At 43.2% G+C, this 22,375-nt stretch overlaps 1 protein-coding gene across 1 annotated transcript in view; it reads left to right on the forward strand.

Annotated features, from left to right (window-relative positions):
* The window catches only part of COLEC12 (collectin subfamily member 12), a 187,213-nt gene that overhangs the window by 10,533 nt on the left and 154,305 nt on the right, over positions 1-22,375 (forward strand). The window contains exon 2 of the mRNA XM_082667283.1: positions 7,014-7,064. Coding sequence (XP_082523409.1) covers positions 7,014-7,064 — 51 coding nt within the window. The remainder of the gene's footprint in view (positions 1-7,013; positions 7,065-22,375) is intronic.

A 22,375-nucleotide genomic window follows, 5' to 3' on the forward strand; every position in this document is an offset into this window, starting at 1 on the left:
GGGAAGTAATGTGCCTTTTCATTCTGGAAACTCATGTCCTTCAGTCCTAGAAATACTGTTACTTATTCCTCTGATGATTCTTTCCCTCTGTTCTTTTTTCCTGGAACGCCTGTTATTTGAATATTGAACCCACTTAATTGGTTGTCTAATTTTTTTTCTCATCTTTACTCTTTTCTATTTATTTGCCCTTTTTCTGCTTTCTGGGATATTTCAACTCTGTCTTCCAACTCTTCTATTAAGTTTTCATTTCTGTGATCATAGTTTTAATTTCCAAGAGTTCTTTCTTTTTCTCTGAGGGTTTCTTTTTTATTATAGCATCCTGTTCTTTTATGGATACATTATCTTCTCTTATCTCTACAAGGATATTAATGGTAGGATTTTTAATTTTATTTTTATCATTCTGCACAATGATATTCTCCAAATTGCTTTATCTGGTTTCTTTATTTTCATCTTTGTCTTTTCATGTTAGAGGCTGTGTCACGTGTCTGGTGTCTCCTCACGTATAAGAGCAGAGTATTATAAACATTAATTAGAAGCTCCTTGTTTTGGTGGATTTTGTGACCTGTGACTATCACTCTAGGCTGATCTGGCTGGGCTGTTGCATTGGGGACCTCCTGGAACGAGAATCATTAGTTTATTTTTCTCTTAACCGGCCAGATTCCCCAGGAAGAACCTTCAGTCATTAGCCTGGAGGATACAGTCTGGTTGGGTGAGTGGGAGAAGAAGACTGAGTGTCTGAACATTCAGTATGAAAATTTCCCCCTTTGCCCCTGACTCCATTACAGTTCCCCTCATCTCAGCTGTTGCTGGTGTCCTCTGGAGGAGGACACCATTTGTGTTCTTTTGTTTTAATTTCTCTAAGTAATAAATCTTCCATCTTCTGCTATGGTCAGGGAGGGACAGTCACCCAGCTCTGTGAAGGGCCTGGGAGGTCAAACTGCTTTATTTTTCATATCCCACACAGAGCACCCATTTAAAGTGTGCAATTAAGAGGGTTTTAAATATATATATATATTCACAAGTTTTGCAACCATCATTACAATCAAGTTTAGAACATTTTCATCACCCTCCCCCACCCCAAAAACCCATGCCCATTAGCAGTCACTCCCCATTTCCCCCCCAAAACTTGCAACCCTAGGCTTTAACCTGCTTTCTGACTATGAACTGGCCTAATGTAGACATTTCATATGAATGAAATCATACAAGATGTGGTCTTTTGTGACCGGCTTCTTTCACTAGCATAATATTTTCAAGGTTCCTTCCTGTTGTAGCATGTATCAGTACTTCATTCCTTTTTATTGCTGAATAATATTATATTCACATTTTGTTTATCCCTTCATCGACTCGTGGACATTTGGATTGTTCTACTTTTTTACTATTATGAATAGTGCTGCTATAAGCATTCATGTACAAGCTTTTGCGTGGACATATGTTTTCATTTCTCTTGGGTGTATACCTAGGAGTAGAATTGTTGGCTTATATGGTATTTCTATGTTTAACCTTTTGAGGAACTGCCAGACTGTTTTCCAAAGTGGCTGCACCATTTTGCATTCGCACCAGCAGCATATGAGGGTTCTGATTTCTCCATCTTCTTGCCAACACTAATTGTCTATCTTTTTGATTATAGCAGTTGCTTCTTTTTTTTAAAAATTTATTTATTGATTTTTGGCTGTGTTGGGTCTTTGTTGCTGTGCGCGAGTTGCGGCGAGTGGGGACTACTTTTTGTTGTGGTGCGCGGGCTTCTCATTGCGGTGGCTTCTCTTGTTGCGGAGCACGGGCTGTAGGCGTGTGGGCTTCCGTAGTTGTGGCTCATGGGCTCTAGAGTGCAGGGTTAGTAGTTGTGGCACATGGGCTTAGTTGCTCCGTGGCATGTGGGATCTTCCTGGACCAGGGCTTGAACCCGTGTCCCCTGCATTGGCAGGCGGATTCTTAACCACTGTGTCACCAGGGAAGCCCTATAGTAGTTGCTTCTTAAACATATGTTCAACAAGTCCTCCTATTTTAGCCTCACCTTTATTCTCCTTTCAGAGTGGCCTGTGTCCCAAATTCCTTTGCCTTTTCAGGATTCTGGGGTATAAATCATCGCTTCTCAGCCTTCTCTTCTGCTAGCACAGAGTTCAGTTTCCTGGGTCTGTGGGGTCAGCAACCACCATGGTGTGGAACCTGAGGGTCCGCCAGACCTGGTTCTTAGTGTTGGTCTGGCTGCTCACAAGTTGTGGGACCTTGGATCAAATTACATGACTTCTCTGAGCCTCAGATTTCTCACCTATAAAACAGAGAAACAACAAATGGGAAGTAACTGACATTCAGTAGATCTGAGTAAGTATTGCTTCTCTTCTCTTCCTCAAACATGGTGGATATGCAAAAAGAGAAAGAATTCCTTCAGGAATTCATCTGCTAGTGGGAGAGAGAGACACATGTATAACTCTGTAATCTGCTTACTTTTTAACAACAATTACTGAGTTTCTATAGCATGGCATAAATGTGCTAGTTTCTGAGGGTACAATGTGATAAGTTTCCTGTTTTCCAAAGGCTTTCCATCTGGTGAAGTCAAAACCAGAACTGGGTAAGCTGGGATGAAGTGAGAGAGTGGCATGGACATATATACACTACCAAATGTAAAATAGATAGCTAGTGGGAAGCAGCCGCATAGCACAGGGAGATCAGCTCGGTGCTTTGTGACCACCTAGAGGGGTGGGATAGGGAGGGTGGGAGGGAGATGCAAGAGGGAGGAGATATGGGGATATATGTATACATATAGCTGATTCACTTTGTTATACAGCAGAAACTAACACACCATTGTAAAGCAATTATACTCCAATAAAGATGTTAAAAAAAAACAAAAACAAAAACAGAACTGGAATATAAGGCAGACGGAAGTAATTGCTGTCACACTGATACAAAGGGAGTGCAGGGGAAGGAGAGGTGAATTCTACCCATAGGGATGTTGCACAACTTGGTCCACAGATTGATTGGAACATATTAATATGTATGACTCTCAACTCTCCAAGCCAACTAAACTAAACTTCACTTGAACTCGTGGTACTCTGAAATAGCTAAGCCCAAAGAATAAATCAGCAGCAGAATTCTGTTTTGCGTTCTCCATCACGAAACCTCTGGCCAGCGTGGCCCTGTGCCAGTTACCAAGGAAAGTAAAAAAATAAATAAAAATCACATTTTGAAATAGGCAAGCAAAAGACAGTATAGCCCATAGGTATTACAACAAAAATGCTATAGTACAGCTGTGGCAGCCAGGAAAGTACGTGCCTGTAGACATAAATCTCCAATTAAACACGTTTTGTTATTTAGGATGTTCAGGCTACATCTTCCCTGCAGACTAACTGATGTCAGAAGCAGGGATCAAGTTCTGGCCACTGCAGAACTTAGAGGTCTTAAATCTTAACAAATTCCTTTCTCGTGTTGGAGTGTAGCAGTTATGTGACGTAGATTGTGTCAGAGACAGATTTTGAAAACTGGCAGGTTGCAAAGGTGACTGGATATCCTTGAGGGATAATATCCTTATTCGAGCCCATCACCTCTGCAGGCCCCTGGTACTATAAAGAAAATCCAGGATGCATTTAGCCTGGGTCCACTCAGTGTGAGGAAAAGGTTTTGAGAACAAAGTATAACCTCGCACATAATATCAGGCTGTTTGTCTTCCTGAAACCCATCTGCCAGCCATGTGGGCCCTGTTGGAGTCTTTCACCCTCTCAAACTTTCAGGCACTGGGAACCGCTGACCTCTCCTCCTCTCTCCTGTGACTCTTGTAGTCTGATGTGGCTGTCCAGACAGCCGCAAGCCCCGTCAGCTCCTGCCCCTTTCTCTTTCTCAGTTCCTGAAATGTCTCACTGCATCACCAGCCTGAATCAGCTGTTTGCTAATCTATATAGCTGGGGGAATGTGGCTGGGGCTCTGGGGACACCTCCACTAATGGAATGTCTACTAGGCATTACCTGCCCAACTCGACGCAGCTTTTAAGGATGCAGAAAGTCAACTCTTGAAAACATTGAGTGAAACAGAGTTGAACAATCTTTTTCTCTCTCTTTCAGCACCTCCCTGAGTCTCGAATGGTTCCAAAATTGCTATGAATTTCCAAGAAAGGGATATGGTAGGCAGTAACTCTCTTTTTCCCTCCAAAGAATAAACACTAGGAAAGATTAAGACACTTCTCCGTGATACCTTCCCTGATAATCCCAGTACGACGTTCTCTGGGGTACTTTGTACCCCTCATGTCTCCTACGATTTAGTATCTAATTATAGAGTTGGATGAGACAGATTTGTATTCTTTTAGGAGCTGCCATAAGAATTTGTCATCCTCTTGGGATGAGGGTTAAGAAGCAGGACATCCTCTCTGAGTCCTGTATTAGGAGTCGCCTGTAAAGCCTTTGTTTCTTCGAACCCCTAATGGGTTTGAGTAGGTTAATTTGGAGGCAGCGCTGAATTGCTTTAATAACAAAACCATGAGACATTTGAAGTTCCCAGGGAAATTTCAGGAAGGAGAGAGGAGTCAGTCAGACTAAATGCTGCATGGGAAACAGACCAGAGAGGAAAAAGAAAACAAACAAACAAACTAATGGTAGGTCTGCTGAAAAGAAGCTTTAGGGAGAACACTAATTTTTTAAGCTGTTTGCTACCGGGAGCACAGTGTAAGCTGTTTTTTTGTCTCCACTGTGAGTTCTTCAGTGATGATGGTTCCTTGGCCCACAGTATGTGCACGTGAGCAGATTCTTTTGCGGATGTGTCTCTGCAATGGAGGGGCTGGAGCTGGAGGGGGAAGCTGATGTCTGGGTGGCATCGTTACCTATGTTCATGTCCCATCAACTCCACTGGTCTATAAGCACCTGTTTATTGACTGAGTGAATACATGAATGCATGGATTTCTAAGCAGAAGAAGCAGATAAGGGTTTCTCTTTAACTGAGACTAGACTGGACTTCGCAGGCATTAATGGGAAAATTACTTAGGAAAGCCAGCACAGACTAGGGGATTAATATGTATTTGTTGAACTAACTAATCACCGAGTCAGAGAGAAAAAGGTGCTGTTCTTTTGCTTGTAAGCACGTTCTTCCATCTAGAAAGAACTAAAGCTTTAATCCTTGCCAGAAGAAGATGACTTGAATCATGAAAACCTGGATTTCTAGATTCCAAGCAAGATCTCTTCGCTGTTCTCTGAATAAGGAAACACGGTAAAATACAAAGATTTCCGACTTCTCCATTGTCTTAGGAGTAGTTGTTCTCTCACACATGTCTTCATAACACTTCATAACAAACTAGTGTGCTGAGGTTCAGCACACTGTGTGGTAGATATCACACATCTTGGGTTTTTCCACATTTCAAGGTTCGGTTATAGCCAGGCCCTGTGTCCCATCTGTGGGCTGAAAAAGATGATCACAGAGGCTCTATTTCCTCCCTACGTGTCTCTTTTCTCTGAAAGCCTGTCAGCTTCTTGAGGGAAGGGACCATGTCTCACTCATTTGTGCACCCCACTGCCTGGCAATCTCTGGTCCATAGTGAGCACTGAGTCAGCGCTTTTGAACTGAACTGCATGTGGGGGGAAAGCTGGGTGCTGGTGCAGTGATGGTGATCAACCCCAGAATAATTGGTTGGACAATAGCCAAGACACGGAACCAACCTACACGCCCACTGACAGATGAATGGATAAAGAAGATGTGGTACATGTGTACAATGGAATATTACTCAGCCATAAAAAAGAGTGAAAGAATGCCATTTGCAGCAACATGGACGGACCTAGAGATCATCATACTAAGTGAAGTCAGTCAGACAGAGAAAGACAAACACCATATGATATTACTTAGACGTGGAATCTCAAATGTGACACAAATGAGCTTATTTATGAAACAGAAACAGGCTCACAGACATAGGAAACAGACTTATGGTTACCAAATGGCAAAGGGGGTGGGGAAGGGATAAATTAGGAGTTTGGGAGTAGCAGATACAAACTACTATATATAAAATAAACAACAAGTTCCTACTGTATAACACAGGGAACTATAGTCAATATCCTATAATAAACCATAATAGAAAAGAAAAACAAAAAGAAGAATTGGTTAGGTCTCCCTGGAAAGGCCTGGTCTTAACACTTTGACTTGTCATCAAAAGTATCCTTTAATTGCACACCCACACCTGGCAGATGTGTGAAATGACAAGTTCGTTATCAGTGTCATAGGAATTGCATCGTGTCCATGTGAGGAGGGGGATTTGGGCTTTTGGTAGAAAGCGTGGCTGCCATAACATTGCCCTTGTTTCCAGTTCCCTACCTTCAGGAATTCCCAAGCAAGTCTGTCTTTTGAAATGCATTTACTGGGAAATCATCCGTCAGTCCCAGTTATCCAGTGGAAGGAGAGTGGGGAAGGATTTGGCCGTCCTTGCAGGAGGCATGCTGGGCTCCTGAGATGCCACAGTTGGTGGAAGAGGTGACCCCAGAGCCTGGCATCTGCAAAGGAGGGCTTTAGGCTCAGTTACGTGAAGATAACTCGACCCTTTGGACAGTTGATTATTCAGTCATTCATTCACCCAAGTTTATTAAGCCTCTGCTCTTCGACAGGCACCATTCTAGGTACATGGGATTCATTCATGAAGTCAGACAGAAAAAAAATTCTGTTCACAGCATGCACGATGACACACACACACACACATAAATGAGGATGATACCAGAGAGTAATATTAAAATAGGATGGTTTGATGCAGAGTGGCTGGGTGGTGGTCCAGAAAGGCATCTCGAAGATACCATACCTCAGCTGAGACCTGAATTAGAAGGAGTCACCTGAGGTACAGGAGGAAGAGCAGTCCAGGCAGAGGGAACAGCCAGTGCAGGGACACTGTGATGTTTCTCAGAAAGCGTGGCATGTTCCAGGAGCAGAAGGACAGCCACTGTGAGGAGCATGGTGGGCGAGGGGAGGGTGGAGAAGGTGGAGACGGCTGAAGTTGAGTCCAGCACTGACCCTGCACTTCCGGCCTCACTGTGCTTAATGCTCTGTCTTTTCTTCTCCTGCAGACGACTTCGCAGAGGAGGAGGAGGTGCATTCCTTCGGTTACAAGCGGTTTGGTGAGTACTAGCAAAGATCTGTTCCTTCTCTGTGCTTGATCTGGGATATGGTAACATGACCATGGCTGGACCTCTGACACACATGAACACGTGTGGCTCTGAGGCCCAATTTTGGTTGGAAATTGAGTTTCTGTATAACAGGTGGATGATTTCTCAGAGAATCTGAGGCTATTGGGACAGGAGTTACGCCCAGGCATGGGGAAGTGATGGGATGCTTAGGGGGGTTGGCTGAGTACAAACCTGATGGCTTAACAGGCAAAACATGGTGGGAAAGGTAAATCTGTGACAAGATAATCATTTCTCTATTTTGAGATTTAGAAAACATCTTTTCCCTTTTTCCTCAGGCCCCATATTCATAACTTAGTGTCAGTGGAGAAACAAGAGGAAGACTTTTTTCAGGAACCCAGCTAGACACAGGTGCTCCAAGGTAGTCTGAACAGTGACCCCTAAAGATATCCTCATCCTAATTCCTGGAACCTGAATGTTACCTTATATAGCATAAAGTGCTTTGCAGAGGTGATCAAGTTAAGAGCTTGAGCAGGGGAGGTTATTCTGGGTTATCCGGGTGGGCTCTAAGTGGAAGCACAATTGTCCTTATAAGAGGGAGGGAGAGGAAGGTTTGACTGCTGAGAAAAGAGGGCAATGGGATGATGGGAACAGATATTGGAGTGATATGCTGTGCAGGTGCAGGAAGGGGCCACAAGCCAAGGGATACAGGTGGGCACTGGAAGCTGAAACAGGCAAGGAAACATTTTCTGTTCAGAGAACTCTGGTGGGAATGCGGCCCCACCAACATCTTGATTTCAGCCGACTAAAGCTGATCTCAGACTTCTGGCCTCTCAAACCGTAAGAGAAGAAATCTGTGTTCTTTTAAGCCCCCCCGTTTGTGGTGATCTGTCCCAGAAGCCACAGGGAACTAATCCACGCTTCTCTGCCTACTCATGGATGCTCTTCTGTCTTTGACCACACTTCCCAGGATCTGCAGTTGGGCCTCAAACTGCCAGTGAAAACATTACAAAGTTCCAAAGACAGTTCAAGGGAACTGAGGTTTTTCTGTCCAGCCCGTTTCTGTGCCTTGGTCAGAGGAAATGAGGAATAGAGGATAGAGGAGAAAAGAATGAGAGTGTGTGTGTGTCTGAGAGAGAGAGAGAGAGAGAGAGAGAGAGAATATGAAAGGGAATAAACCTACTTCCTGTTGCTTAAAAAAAATCCTGGCTGGACCTTGATTAAATTTAACATCCCCCAGCTGCTCTGGCTCCCTCATTGCTTTAGCATTTTTCTTCTGGATACACACTTCTGCATTTCTTTCTGGGAAAAAAAATAGGGCTTTAAAGTGAGAATGCAGTGGCACGAAGCCCACGGCCCCTCCATTCATGTGCTGGCAGAGAGGCTTCTGCCCACCGTGCTCTCCCCTCCCTCATGCTACTGTTCTTTATCTGCACAATGACATGTTTCTGCATTGGTACCGTGTGTTATTCTGCTTTCCCGTCGTGGGTTCACTGAAGGTTGTCATAGGAGTGAAGAGGAAACCAGACATTATAAAGGAAAGAAAAAACAAAACAAAAATTAAAAGGCAGAAATAAAGAGGAAAATCAAGCTTGTAAATAAGGCAGAATAAATGTTGACGTGCCTGTGTATTTTGGAGATCAGCAGATTTCAAATCTCTACACAGAAATCGGTAGACATATGAAGAACCAAGAGAAAAGAGTGACCTTGAGAGAAATTTTATATAAAATTTCATGATCCTGTAACTAGCTAGATGGGCAGGGATTTGGTGGAAAACACAAAAACATAGTAAGTTGCTGAAAGGATTTAATTTATGGTAGTTAAGTTGTGTGTGGAAACCATAAACTGATGACTCAGAGGGGAGACATGATAACAACGTACAAATATTGGAGAACCAGGGAGACGTGGAGAGAGTGATACCAAGTGGCACAAGTAGAAGAAGAGAGGAATGAAATTAAAAGACAAACTTTGGAATGAGCTATGAGAGAGACATCCCGAGGCTGAGAATTCTTGGGTTCAGCTTTTAGGCACAGTGATGGATATCCAGCATAGGGGTGGAGTAGAATTTTGGAAATGGAAGAGGCTTTGTGATGATTTATATCAGCCTTTACTTTTTTTAAAAAAATTAATTAATTAATTTTTGGCTGCGTCAGGTCTTCATTGCTGTGCGTGGACTTTCTGTAGCTGTGGCGAGCGGGGGCTACTCTTAGTTGCGGTGTGCGGGCTCCTCATTGCGGTGGCTTCTCTTGTTGCCGAGCACAGGCTCTAGGTGAGTGGGCTCAGTAGTTGTGGCTCGCGGGCTCTAGAGCGCAGGCTCAATAGTTGTGGCACATGGCTTAGTTGTTCCGCGGCATGTGGGATCTTTCCGGACCAGGGCTCGAACCCATGACCCCTGCATTGACTGGCGGATTCTTTTTTTTTTTTTGACAGGCAGATTCTTAACCACTGCGCCACCAGGCAAGTCCCTCAGCCTTTACTTTTACAGATAAGGAAGGTGAGGCCCAGATAGATCAAGTCCTTGCTCAAGCAGGTTAGCCGGAGCTGGGTTGGATGCTGGGTCTTCTAACTCTCAGGCTAGTGTAATTTTGAGGAAGGGTCCAACAGTGAGATTGAGGTGACCTCTCAATTCCTGTGTCCTAGAAGTGTCCCTGCAGTTCTGGAATCTTAAAGTGGGCTGGACACCAGTCTGGCTCCACCAGGGAGACCTCATCACATTCACAGGGCCTAGGACTCTGCACCTGGTTTTATAGAAGGTAACTGGGTTTCTAGTTCCTAAGGTGTGGCCAAGGCTGGTCATTGAAAGCAGCAGGACCCAAGAACCCATTCCTTCAGGTATGATTCAACTTTAACCATTAAAGGAAGACAAAGTTGGTGAAAGGTGGTGAGTGGGAGGTGTCCGGAGACCAGGCAGTCCTGTCAGCCCTGCCCCTACTTACTCCTGTGACTTGAGACCAGTCACTTCCACACTGTGGGCCTCAGTACTGCATCTGCCCTGTGGGCAGAGTGACACCTGCCACAGTAGTAAGTCTACCTCACAAGCCTTTGGTGAGACTGAGAAGGGTAGCAGATGGACCAGTGCTTCCAAGTTGCAGCACTGTGAAAACAAGGGTGGTGTTGCCACTTTCCTGAGATTTGAGGCTGTTATCACTCTTCAGACATTTTGGTCCGGCCACTGCCAAATATCAAAATGTGACAGGTCTGAAATCTCGTTCCTGAAGAGAGATATAAGGATGAACATGGTAATATCACTGGCTTTTATTTTTGCAAAATAGACTGGATAACATATGGGGGTTAGTTATTGTCTAATTTTAGGTACGTCTTGTTTGTGCAAATACAGTGGTCACAGCTTGAATTTAGGCTGCAGATGAACCAGGGATTAATTATTTGCAGGGCAAAAGGGCCACTATTTTAGCAAATTGGTAGCTTGTTTCCAAAGTTATTGATATATAGTTATTCAGAAACATATGCTACATAAAGTCAAGGTTTGTTTATGTAAAAATACTGTCCTTTTTCAAATTCAGTATAATATTTAATAAAGAGCAAAATGGGTGATCATCTCCACTAATCTATTATGGGATGGTATTATTTTAAGATGGTCATCCCTTGTCTAGTCAAGAATTCATTGTTGCATTTGGGTGTCAACCAAGGCTTCTATTTTTCTTCCATCTCTCTATATGTCCTGCTTGTTAGCCCCTTTCCCAAGGTTCTGGGCAGGTGTCTGGACAAGAGATGGAGTTAAATTGGTGGGTTTGCACTTATCTGCTCCTCTGATGAAAGTTTTGATGAGGGGAAACTTTGAAAGGTTAAGGAAGTGAGCATTTTCAAATTTTCATCAGGTTCTGCAGGTCAGCATTTCTTGGCCTCAGTGTGCAGAGCTAATTAATTTGGGATGTAACTATAGTTACAGTTTGGCAGAGTTCATTCTCTGGAACATGGGGTACCAGTATATAAAGTTTTATTTTCTATGGATAGAATATGATCTATACTACAATGATATCTTTCTACTTATTTCCCAGTTCCTGTTTTCTTCAAAAATATCACACATGGCTTTAGTATTCTTAATTACTATAGTTAGCAGAAAGGGAAAGAGAATTCATTCATATTCTACGGGACAAATATGAATTCATAAAATTTGGAATTTGCGATAAGTTGCTCCAAAAATGTCTTCTGAAATCTTCTGATTAATCATGTGATTAACATGAGTGCCTTCAAGTTAAAAAAATTATTTTTCCATTAAATGGTAGAGTAGGAGGAAGGAAGAATGTCATTTCAGCTCCAAGGGATAAGTGCATCACAGTTCCAGAGAAGGGGAGAAGTGTGGGAAGAGGGGTGACTTCCAGATCCTGCTTTTTAACCCACGTACAAAAGATTGCAACAAATCCAGCTCACATTTGCTTATCACTTGTATCTTCCCAAAGTATGTACTAATGTAGTTTTCATTCACCACTGCTCCATGAGGCCAACAGGCCAGGCGCCATCTTTCCTATTTGATGACGGCTTGTCATCTTTTCGGGAGGCAGTGGGGTGCAGTGGTTGGGTGTGTGGGTGCTGGAACCAGGTGGGTGGCTTTGGATCCAAGTTCCAGCACTCACCAACTATGTGACCTTGGGCACGTGATTATCCAAAGCTGTGAAGTCCATTTCCTCACTTGTAACATTTGGGTCATCACAGGCCAACTCCATAGGGCTGTTGTGGAATTAAACATGCTGCTGGGTTGGCACAGTGCCTGGCACACTGTGAGGATCCCATAAATGTTGACCAATATCCTATTATCAGATTCCTTCTTGAACCTTTTGATCCTGATGCTTGAACATGGAACTAGGGTTTAGTAAGCCCCTGGAACCTTCTGATGTCCTGCAGCCTCATGGATTCTGGCTGCATCACATCCCCTGCTTTCCTGCTAAAAGCTGGGAGAGGCGAGAAGGCCTGGGGACATGGCTCTCTCTGCCCCAGCACCGTGGTGGGCAGTGTGGGAGCCTAATGGCAAGTACCACCCTGGGTGTCCCTTACCCTCCCTCTGGAGCCTGCTTTGCCCCTTTTCTGTGCTGGGGGTAAGCGGGATGGGGGGACAAGACTGACTTTGTTTCATTGGTTGCATTGGGTTCTCTTGTGTTATCTTTGGAATAGGACCTGGTGTAATAATAGGATGTCCGAAGTTGGACTGATGCAGGAATCAGAGGCACGTGGTTCCTTCCGTCTGTGAACGTCGTGGGTAGATTTAAGGGTTGACAGTGAGCAACTGGGGGCAGCTGGAAACATTTGTTGTTTGTGTTTGACGAACAAAGCTTTGACAAAAGTGCTTCCTTGGGGCTCAGCAATAGGGAGTGTTAATAGCTATGAGAGAATAAGATCTCAAAAATTGCAAACTGTGAAATAGTAGCAAAAAGTACAAGGAAGCGTATTCTGTGGAGTAGAACTCAAATCTTTTGTAAAAAACTAAGTGGAAAAATTCTAAGAGAACTACTGAAAAATTACATAAGGGTAACAGTCCAAAAACGGGTACCAGATGCCTTTTCCTAAGTGTATTCACTGGAGTCAGTTCTTGACTTTTTTTTTTAGAAAAAGTGAGTTTTGTTTACCTGCAACTTCATAGGCCTCCCTCTACTTACAGTTTCACACAGGCTTTCTTCCCTTGGACAATAATTTTGGCTTAGCAAGAATATTTTTAACAGTTTAACCTGCACAGTGCAGGGCATGTGGGAGCAGCTCGAGAGATCTGTGTGGAATAGAACCCAGCCCTGCCCCAGAACGCCCCCGACCCTGCTTCTTTTTTTCATCATTCCCCCCCCCCCCCACCTCCTAACCTGCCTTCCAAAGAGATAACATATGAACCTTCAAATCAGGGGTGCTAGTTAAATCATGGAGCTGTGTCTTCCCAAGAGGGCTTGAGGAAGTGAATGTCTAGAAAGTGCAGAGGACCACTTGGGGGCTTCTGAAAAATAGCAACACAGGTATGCTTAACCAGAAAGAAAGATTCCTTCTGAGGCACATGGTGAGTTTCTGCTTTCAGTGTAGAGAGGGTTCCAAGAGTTGACCAAGAGGATGATGAACTCTCTCTGGGAAGCTGCCCAACATAAACACTTGGCCGCCCCCTCTTCTGAATGTTTGGGCTTGGGGACCAGGCTGCCTGTCTTTGCTCTCCCCGGACTCTTCCCAGAAGCCTGGCTTCATCTTGGATTTGGAGAAGGTGCTGCTTTGAAGTCATCTACCTCCAACCATAAAGGACGGCTCCGTGCATTCATCTCCGCACAGCCCTTCCAGACCGGCACCAGCAGAGTTCACCCCTTTCCCTGATAAGAATGCCAGGAATTTCCATCATTTCCTGTGGGGAATGACTAAAGAAGCCCAGCGTGAGGCGGTCCTTTCAACAGCACCTTTTCCAAACATCTCTAAATGGAAAGGGTACCAGGCCAGGCAAAGGACTGACCCTGGGCAGAGAGATAAGTGAGGATGAGAGGCTGAACTGGTGCCCCTGTGGGGTTTCTCTTCAAAGCTGTTTGCTTTCTTAGTGGCAGAGTCTTCTTTATGTGGCTTTGCAAATCCTAATGGAGTAGATATTTCTGGTTTTATGAGAATTGGGGGTCAAACGGCATGTGGAGAAGTAGATGCCAAAGAGATTCAGAACAGCTCACATGGCCCCTCTCCCCATACTTCCAGTCAAGCAGTGGGGCTCCTGAGACCTGAGAAGAAGGGTTTGCTGCCTATTACTTCTTTTAAATAACCTGAGATTTCCTACTTTCTATCATTAGAGATAATATTCACAATCTCCCCTGTCAACAGTGTTCACCTGGGTTTCCCTTCTTTTCCATCAAGAGCTTCTCAGTGGGCAGCTCGCATCCTCCTTGCCTCATCTTTCTGCTTACCAGTAAAAATTTGTTCAATACCACATGGCCACGTGATTATGATTTTTTTTTTCTATTTTCATGTGAAAGAAAGCATTAAGCATCTTTTCTTCAATATCCTTTCTTGAATATGTGCTAGGTAAAGCTTATGGTTACCAGGGGGTAAGGCGGGGGGAGGGATAAATTGGGAGATCGGGATTGACATATACACACTACTATATATAAAACAGATAACTAATAAGAACGTACTGTATAGCACAGGGAATGCTACTCAATACTCTGTAATGACCTACATGGGAATAGAATCTAAAAAAAAGAGTCAATATATGTATATGTATAACTGGTTCACTTTGCTGTACAGCAGAAACTAACATACATTGTAAATCGACTATATTCCAATAAAAATTAATTTTAAAAATTAAAGTAAAATACGGAGACTGAGGGAAAAAAAACAAAAGGAAAAAGAAATCTTGCTGTCCTCACTCCTGCATTCTCTGCTCTGCATAAGGGCCATACTTTGTTCAGGGAATATCAAAAGAGTCTGTTTTCTTGCATAGCTTTTTTTTTTTTTAATTGAAAGTCTTGGTGGCCACCAGCAAAGAATATATTGTAAGGAAGGTTGTGAGTACGGGCGGGGCTAAGAGCACGTTGCAGGTAACGTAGCAGGAGGTGACGTAGCAGCCTCCTGGCTGAGGGAATGTACCCCAGAGTCAGCTGCCTCTGCTCAGCTTCCAGCTTTGCCACTTACAGGTGAGATAGCCTCAGACCAGTTAACCTCCCAGGGCCTCTGTGTGCTTGTCTAAAAGACGGGGGTAATGATAGTATCTGCCTGTAGGACTCTCGTGAGAACTCAAGAGGTTAGTACTTAGAGCAGCACCTTGCACACAAAAAGACTCACAAGTGGTGCATCGTGAGAAGTCACATAAATGGTTACAAGGTGGCTGTGGCAGTTGCAGGTGGGTGACAGACAGTCTTGGGTTCCCACGTCTTTTTGGAAGCAGGGAAGCTTTCCCAGAAGGCCTTCAGAGACTTTTCCTCTTGTGTCATTGGCCAACATTGAGTCAGTCTTTTCCTTAATCAGTTACGGACAAAGGGAATGGGCGGGCCCTGGGTGGCTTGGGCTCATCGTTTGGGGCAAAATGTATGGTGAGGAATTAAGCACTCTCACCGCTGTTATTATGTATAAGTTAATATCCATAATGTAGACTATTATAAATACATAATATGTATAACATGTAATATTGTTACATTTATAATTTAATGTTAAATTAGATGATGAATGATTATTAAATAACAATATAATTTAATTGTAATCTGACCAATTATTATTTATAATTTGTTCCACATATAAAATTATCGTGTTTTATATAACATGTTGAAAAATTCAATTCATTCACAAAATAGCTGCAATGATTTGGAATTTTGTTACAAGTGGAGCTGCTGTGTGCTGAACTCTCAAGCACCAAGAGTTCTTAGTTTTTGACAGTTTATAAAAAGAGAAACCTTCAAAAGACAAGAGATCAGTATGATAGAGAAGGGAATGAATAAATGAATGAACAAAAGTTGTTTTGCTTTCTTGGAACTTAGTTTTCTCAGTAGTGTTCAGCAGATTTGGAAGAAACAATTTTTTTTTAGAACAGGAACTTGAAAAAAAAAAAAAAGGAGACAGTCCCAAATCTCAGTGAATACAACTCCTGCCACAGGAAACATTGTGAAATTGGTCTTCTGTTCTGAGTCATAACTATAAACACTTTCTGCTTCTTCTGATATTTCATTTTTATCCTTTTTATACGTTTTTGAAAACTGACATTTGGCCCTGATTGAAACAGTCTTCTCTTTTATACACTAGGGTGTTTTTATTTTTTTCTTCATTGGTGTAAATATTTCCATATACAGATCAATTTCTTTCACATGCTGAAAGATGAGGATGAAGGATTTTAGGCTTGTTGGGAAACAGGAGAATGGAACTAAAAGTCTGCAAAAGTTCTGGCAAAAAATCCAGACTACATTCTTATCCAAATGCCTAAAGATGCCCTCTATTCTCTAATATTTGAAATAACCTTTCTAACATGTCCATCTTGTTCTGTGAAGGAGGAAATTGTATAGATAAAAATCATTGCTGACGTTTTTTATTTTGAATCTTCAGTCTAAGCTCAAGTATTCAAAGCAGTATGAGTGAGGGAGAACCATATTCTTTCCCTTTGGGTTCTACTTTGTACTTGTAAGAGGACGTCCTCGTGGTATCTCATATTTAATATTTGACCGGGGCCATTTGATAAGGAATATCAAAATGTATTGATTGCTCTGCCTCACGTTTTACATGGAAGTCTACTGTTGAATCACTTTTGGAAACAACTGAGGGGAAATAGGAATGCTTCTCATTCTGAGAAGAATTCACTGACTGCCGTGAACTGGGGTACAAAGATGAATAAACAAGGTCTCTGCTCTTGACTCTTTTATTCCTTATCAACATTTATAATGCATTTTAAAAAATTTCTCAGAAAACAACAGGTATAAAAGTCCTTATGAAAACAAAATTTTTCTCCTAAAAATGTTTATACTAGGAATAGCCCAGATGATAAGCCTCATCAAAGGCTCCCCACAAAGAGTCAAAGGGTAGACATAGAACAGAGGGCTGCCACTTTGGGATGGAAGTGATATAAAATAGGGTGTCAGAGAATTACATATAAATTCTGCAGGTGGGCATAGAAAAAGAGAGTAAAGCAGCTGGAGAACAGAGGGGAAATCCATTGGCCCAGGGATGTGAAGCGTTGATGGGAATCTGGGGAAGAGATTCAAGCAAGGAACCCTGGCCTTAAACAGTGCCCTTTTCCTGGGAAATGTATGCATTTTGTGAGATTTGCTGAGAAACTGAAGCAAGCAAAACTCCTGGGAAAATGTCATTCTCAGTCAATGCAGAATGAAAGTGATGTGACATTTATTAACCACCCATAATGTGTTGGGTATCGTGCACAATAAAGAAGGAAGACATGGCCTTTTGCCTTTGGGAATTTCAAGTGTAATGGAAAGCAGAGTTTTCCAACAGGGGTGTATTTGCATAAAAGAAAAATATCAGCCAACCCTACGAATTGCTTCCTCTCCCACCCGCAGAATTTCCAAAGGCACAATAGAGGGCACCACATGCCAGATGGAGTGCAAGCCGCCTCTTCTTTCTGCTGTTCTAAGTTCAGTATTGGCAAGACTTCAGTGGTTTCCGGATGAGGTTGGGGGTTCTCCTTTGCACCCGCCTCTCCCATCTGTGCACAGGAAGAGGGCATATATGGAGTCCCTGTCCTTTGCCCCTTAGAAAAGGTTCAGGACGAGATGTGAGAACTTGTTTGATATAAGTCGGTGAGAGAAGGTTGGAAGGTAATTTCCGTCTCCAGATGGTGTCCATGCTGTGGACCCAGCTGTTACCAAACTGTTGCCACGTAAACCTGCTCTGCTTATTAACAGCAGCTTTGTGCATTGAAAACACAATTCAGTAAATGTGTAGTAAGATAATTTGGTTTAGAATCCTTCACTATTTAACTTTTTTTATTTTGGCCACACTGCACGGCATGTGGGATCTTAGTTCCCCAACCAGGGATCGAACCCATGGCCCCTCAGTGAAAGCACCGAGTCCTAACCACTGGACTGCCAGGGAGTTCCCATATTTGGTCCACTTTTGATGGACCAAAATGTACCTCCTGTAAACAGTGAATAAGGATCACAGAGGGCCCGAGTGACCTCAAGCACGTAAATTTCCACTAAGCCTCGTTTGCTTGTTATGGAAAGAGGGATAACAACACTACCCATGAGAGAGGGCGCGTCGAAGATTATTTAAGGGAAGTGAAATGCTTAGCACATTGCCTGACACTTAGAAACTGTTCCATAAGTGCTCATCGGGGAAAGAGAACCAGATTTTTTAAAAAAATTGAGTTCAGTACTTCATTTGAACTCCTTTTTCTCTCCGTCTACCCAGGCACACACGTCTGTATATACTGTGTGTGTGTGCATGTGTGTGCATCACTGGGTATTTGAAGAGGTCTGAATTGGAAGCATGGAGATCAGAATTGTAGTCTTTCTTTTCCTACAGTTAACTAGCTGTGTGAATTTTGCAAAATGATGTAAACTCTCTGGGTCTCAAATAAGCTGGTCTGCAAAGGAAGGGGGTTGGTGTAGATGATTTCAAAGACTTCTTTAGGCCATACTGGGTTATGGGTTTGCAACTATAATGTGATCCAAGGCTCTATTCTGCCACTACATGAGATTTTTAAAAATATATATTATTTTTCACCCTTTCTTTTACTTACTCAAACAATTCAGAATAAGTATTTTGGTACCCTTATTTCAGACATATTTTCCCAGGTATCTGATACAAAATTTAGCAAAAATGGCAGATGGAAAACTATCTTCTCTTCACATTAGTTTTGTTCAACTTGTCAACGATCTCATGATTGTTGGGTTTCCATTTGGTTGTATGTTCCTTTCATATAACTTTAGAAGTATTGAAGCATTTTCTAGGCTTAAGTGTTTTGAACTCACTTTATTCTAGATTTCTACACTCAAAAAGGGAAGATTCTATTCCCTCCAAGCTTCATAAAATCAGTGGGTAATTATTCAGATATACGTGTCTGCAAATTTAATAAGAAGCATAATGCGTCCATTAATAATCCCCAAGAAAATCTGGCAGTTTCTCTCAATTCAGTGATCTGTTTATATTTATCATATTATGAATTTTTTCTTTGTGCTTCTCATGTTAATGAAAGACATATTGAATGAGAACCTAAATCTACTGGTTATCCACGAAAGAAAAAACTCTCTTTAGCCATGCCCCTTATTGAGAAGAAGGCCCCCTGGGAGCTCTGTCTTTCTCACCTTCCTGAGTTAGTGACCAAATATTAGAATACACCCCCCCACACCCATACACACACAAAAGAGAGAGAACCAGGGGTTATGGTTATGTAAAGTGAGAACACGTATATTTAAAAAGCTTGTGAGCTAGATTTTTTTTCCTAGCTGGGAAATTATTAGGTCAATTCCTTCCCTCTCTGCCATTTTGTAAATAGTTAACCTCACTTTGAAAATCGTGAATGAGTCAGCATTTGAATGAAGGGAAGAAAAAAAGAAGGAAGGAAAGAAGGAAGAGTATTACTTTTTTTTTTCCTATTTATAATTGCAAACACTTAGAAATGATATTCTGATAAATTGAGAGTCTTTTTTTTCCCTGCTGGGCACTTGTGTGGATTTAGGTATATATGCATGTAGCTGGAGACCTGAAGGATTTGGGGTTCCTGGGGCTGAAAGAAGGAAGAAGGAAAAGCCACAGGGGAGGGGAAGAGAGAGCAGAGTAGGGGTAGCAGAGAGTCCCGCAGGCTGTGGGATGGGGGAGTCAGACAGTTGGATTTAGTTCTCAAGGGCCAGGGATTCCAGGAAGAAGGGAGGGAGCAAACCCTTGCATTCTGATAATTTCTTACTTTTAAAAAATGTATTTTTCCCAGCCCTGGTGTAAGTACATTGGGGACAGAGATAGTGTCCGTTTTGTTCGTCATTGAACTTAGGACAGGTCGTCAGCTCAACAAGCATTTGAGAACAGAAGAGTAATATGCTTGGGTGCTTATAACACGCGTTGTACTCAGGGTGTTTTCTTAAATGTTACCTATACCCATGACCTGGTGGGCATCTCCCCGACGGCGTCTGTGTGTGGACCAAGAACATTTTCCAAAGTTGAATTCTGGGGAGGGAGAGGCGCGGACCCCAAATCCAGCATCCAGCCATGGCACAGACTCAAAGTCAGGACAGATGCCCCACGGCTGGGACTAGGGCTGAGAAGGAAGAACAACTAGTGCCGACCCTGGGGATGGGGATTGCACAGAGTTCCCGGTCTATTAGGGGGAGAGACAGAGCACCTGAAATTCTCTAGCTGAGGTGGGCCCACGTCCCTGTTTGCTTCTTCAGAAAGACCCTGGGAAGGTCCTCTGGCGTCATCTGAATTTCTTTTGTGCTTAAACTTAGTTAAGATTATAGAGCTCTTGTGAAGGGCAAATACTCTAGGAAGTTATAGAGAGGAAGATGGTCACTCAGTCATCTGCGCTTCAGGGTGAACTATTTAATCAGATTGCTTTCTTCCTCAAATCTGGCTGAAATCAGCACAGTGATTGTTTTTAAGAGATTCGTCTTTCAGAGATATGAAAGGTTCAAGGAGCTTTGGATCTAAGGCACCTGGGATTGGGGAAGAAATTCAAAAATATCTGTCATGTACCTATTATATCCTATCCCTGTGCTAGACCCCGGGATTGGATTGCTAAGACATGGCACCAGTGTGTGTAGTCCTCATGGTGTAACAAAGGGGAAAGAACATCTACATCATCATACTATAATTTGAAAGATCCTTAAAAGGAAATAGAGGACCCAGATTCTGAAGTTACTAATTCTGCAGGGAAGGGAGGAACCCGTGATCAGAGAAGCCATAGAGAAGGATGATTGTTTAAGGGCGGGGCATTAAAATGAGGAAGTCCCCTGGCAGTCAGTGGGTGAGATCCTCAAGGCAGAAGAAACAGAATGAAATTAGATCAATAGCATCAGTAGCATCAAGGGGCAGTAAGTCCTGTCTTCAGGGGACACAGACAGGCACACTCAGAGATATTGCAGGTTTGGTTCCAGATCACTGCAGTAAAGTGAATATCCCAATAAGACAAGTCACACGATATTTTTTGGTTTCCCAGCGCATGTAAAAGTTATGTTTACACTATACTGTAGTCTGTTCAATGTGCAACAGCATTATGTCTAAAAAAAAAGCAATGTACATACCTTAATTTAAAAATACCTTATTGCTAAAAAATGCTAAACCATCATCTGACAACACGGGTTGCCACAAATACCTTCAATTTCGAAGCACAATAGAACAAGGTACGCCTGTGTACACCTGCAGGCAGAGGTGCGCCCTGCCGCTGGGATCCAGTATCCAGCGATGGTCATTAAATGCTGTGTCTATTAGGTGCCTGATATGTTTCAGGGGCTGGGAAGGATTCAGAATAGTAACTCATGTTCGCTGCTGTCGGGGTATCACCACCAAGTTAACAGGACAGAAGTTACTCACATGAAACAAGAGCAAACAATGCAAGCCACTATATCCTAGAGGTCTGTGCTGAAGGTGAGTCCAGACAAGAGGAAATCAGGAAAGGAAAAGGAAAACCATTGCATCGGTCTGGGGCTCTGAGTGAGGAGGGGCAGGAATTAGCTCAGGGTGCCTGTGCGGATGGGGAGAAAAGGCCGCCAGGGAGGGAAATTGTAAACCTTCCTGCCTGGAGCTGGGGTTGCGTGTTGGGGGCTGGGCTGGGCTGGGGAGCTGAAAACTAAGCAGAATTTCCATTTGATCCAATTAAAGTAACCGGACTCAAAGTGTTTTAACAGATCCGTCTGTGTAGCAAAAGGAGTTATCGGGAGCGACTGATGTGCTGTTACTACGTAGTTTTATACAGAAAGAAGAGAAAGTGGAATTTAGGGGAGAGGGGAAGTGAGCTATCGCCGTCACTGGTGAGTAAGCTGATAATGTGCTTGTGACGACGGGAATGAAGTGAGAGATTCGAGTAATCTGTGACTCCACGATGTCTCTGACTCTTACGGTGCTCACTGATAGTCATCTGCCACTGAGATTCAGAGGTCAGCCAGGGAGGCAGCGGCCACAGCACAGCCCCGCCGGGCACGCTCGATGTTTACGACACAGGCCGCCACTTTTCAGTGCATTGAGACTATTAGGCAACTAATTATTTTTCTTTGTATGTGTGTGGTTTATTCCTTTCCTGATTTTAATAGATCTTTTGGTTTGGCTGGTCGTTGCCAGATGTCTTAAATGCAACCATGTACCGTCAGGTACAGTTAATAAGCACGTTTTACTAAGTGGCTGCTACTTCACAATGTGCCAGTGTGATGCTGGAGATCTTTGATTTGGGGGAAAACAAAACAACAGCAAACCAGGCCTAAAACAAAACACTGTAAAAGAAGTCTGAAAATCAGCGAGCCTCACCCGCTGCCAAGGATAAGTAAATCCCTTTCTGGAAGAGTGGATGCCGAAAGCCGGCTCTGAGGTTGGAAGCTCATTTTGGGAAGCAAGTCAAGGAGGGGGAAGTAGTGAGTGAGGGGAGCTGAGCCACACACACTGGGAAGGCAGTGGGCTTGTGGGACTAAGCGGGGCCTCTCAGTTGGAGCCAGAGCTTCTGCAGAACCTGCCACCCCTTCCCCAAACTCCTCTCCCCACCCCATCCTCCCGAAAGCACAGAGATAGAAAGAGCTGGCTCCTCCATTGTTGCTGGGAGGGCTTAAATCTGAGATATTGCACTTGGCTCTTCTCAATAAACTCTGGCTGAGGAGAAATTAACCTGGGGCTGCTCTGCTTTGCCTTTTTCCAATAAAAGAAACATACCGGCTTCAACATTTCAACCATTGTTTGTGCTGGTAGACTGCTTCTCTATCTGTATCCCT

The sequence above is a fragment of the Grampus griseus genome (assembly GCF_964374135.1).
Source record: "Grampus griseus genome assembly, chromosome: 12".
Lineage (NCBI taxonomy): Eukaryota > Metazoa > Chordata > Mammalia > Artiodactyla > Delphinidae > Grampus > Grampus griseus.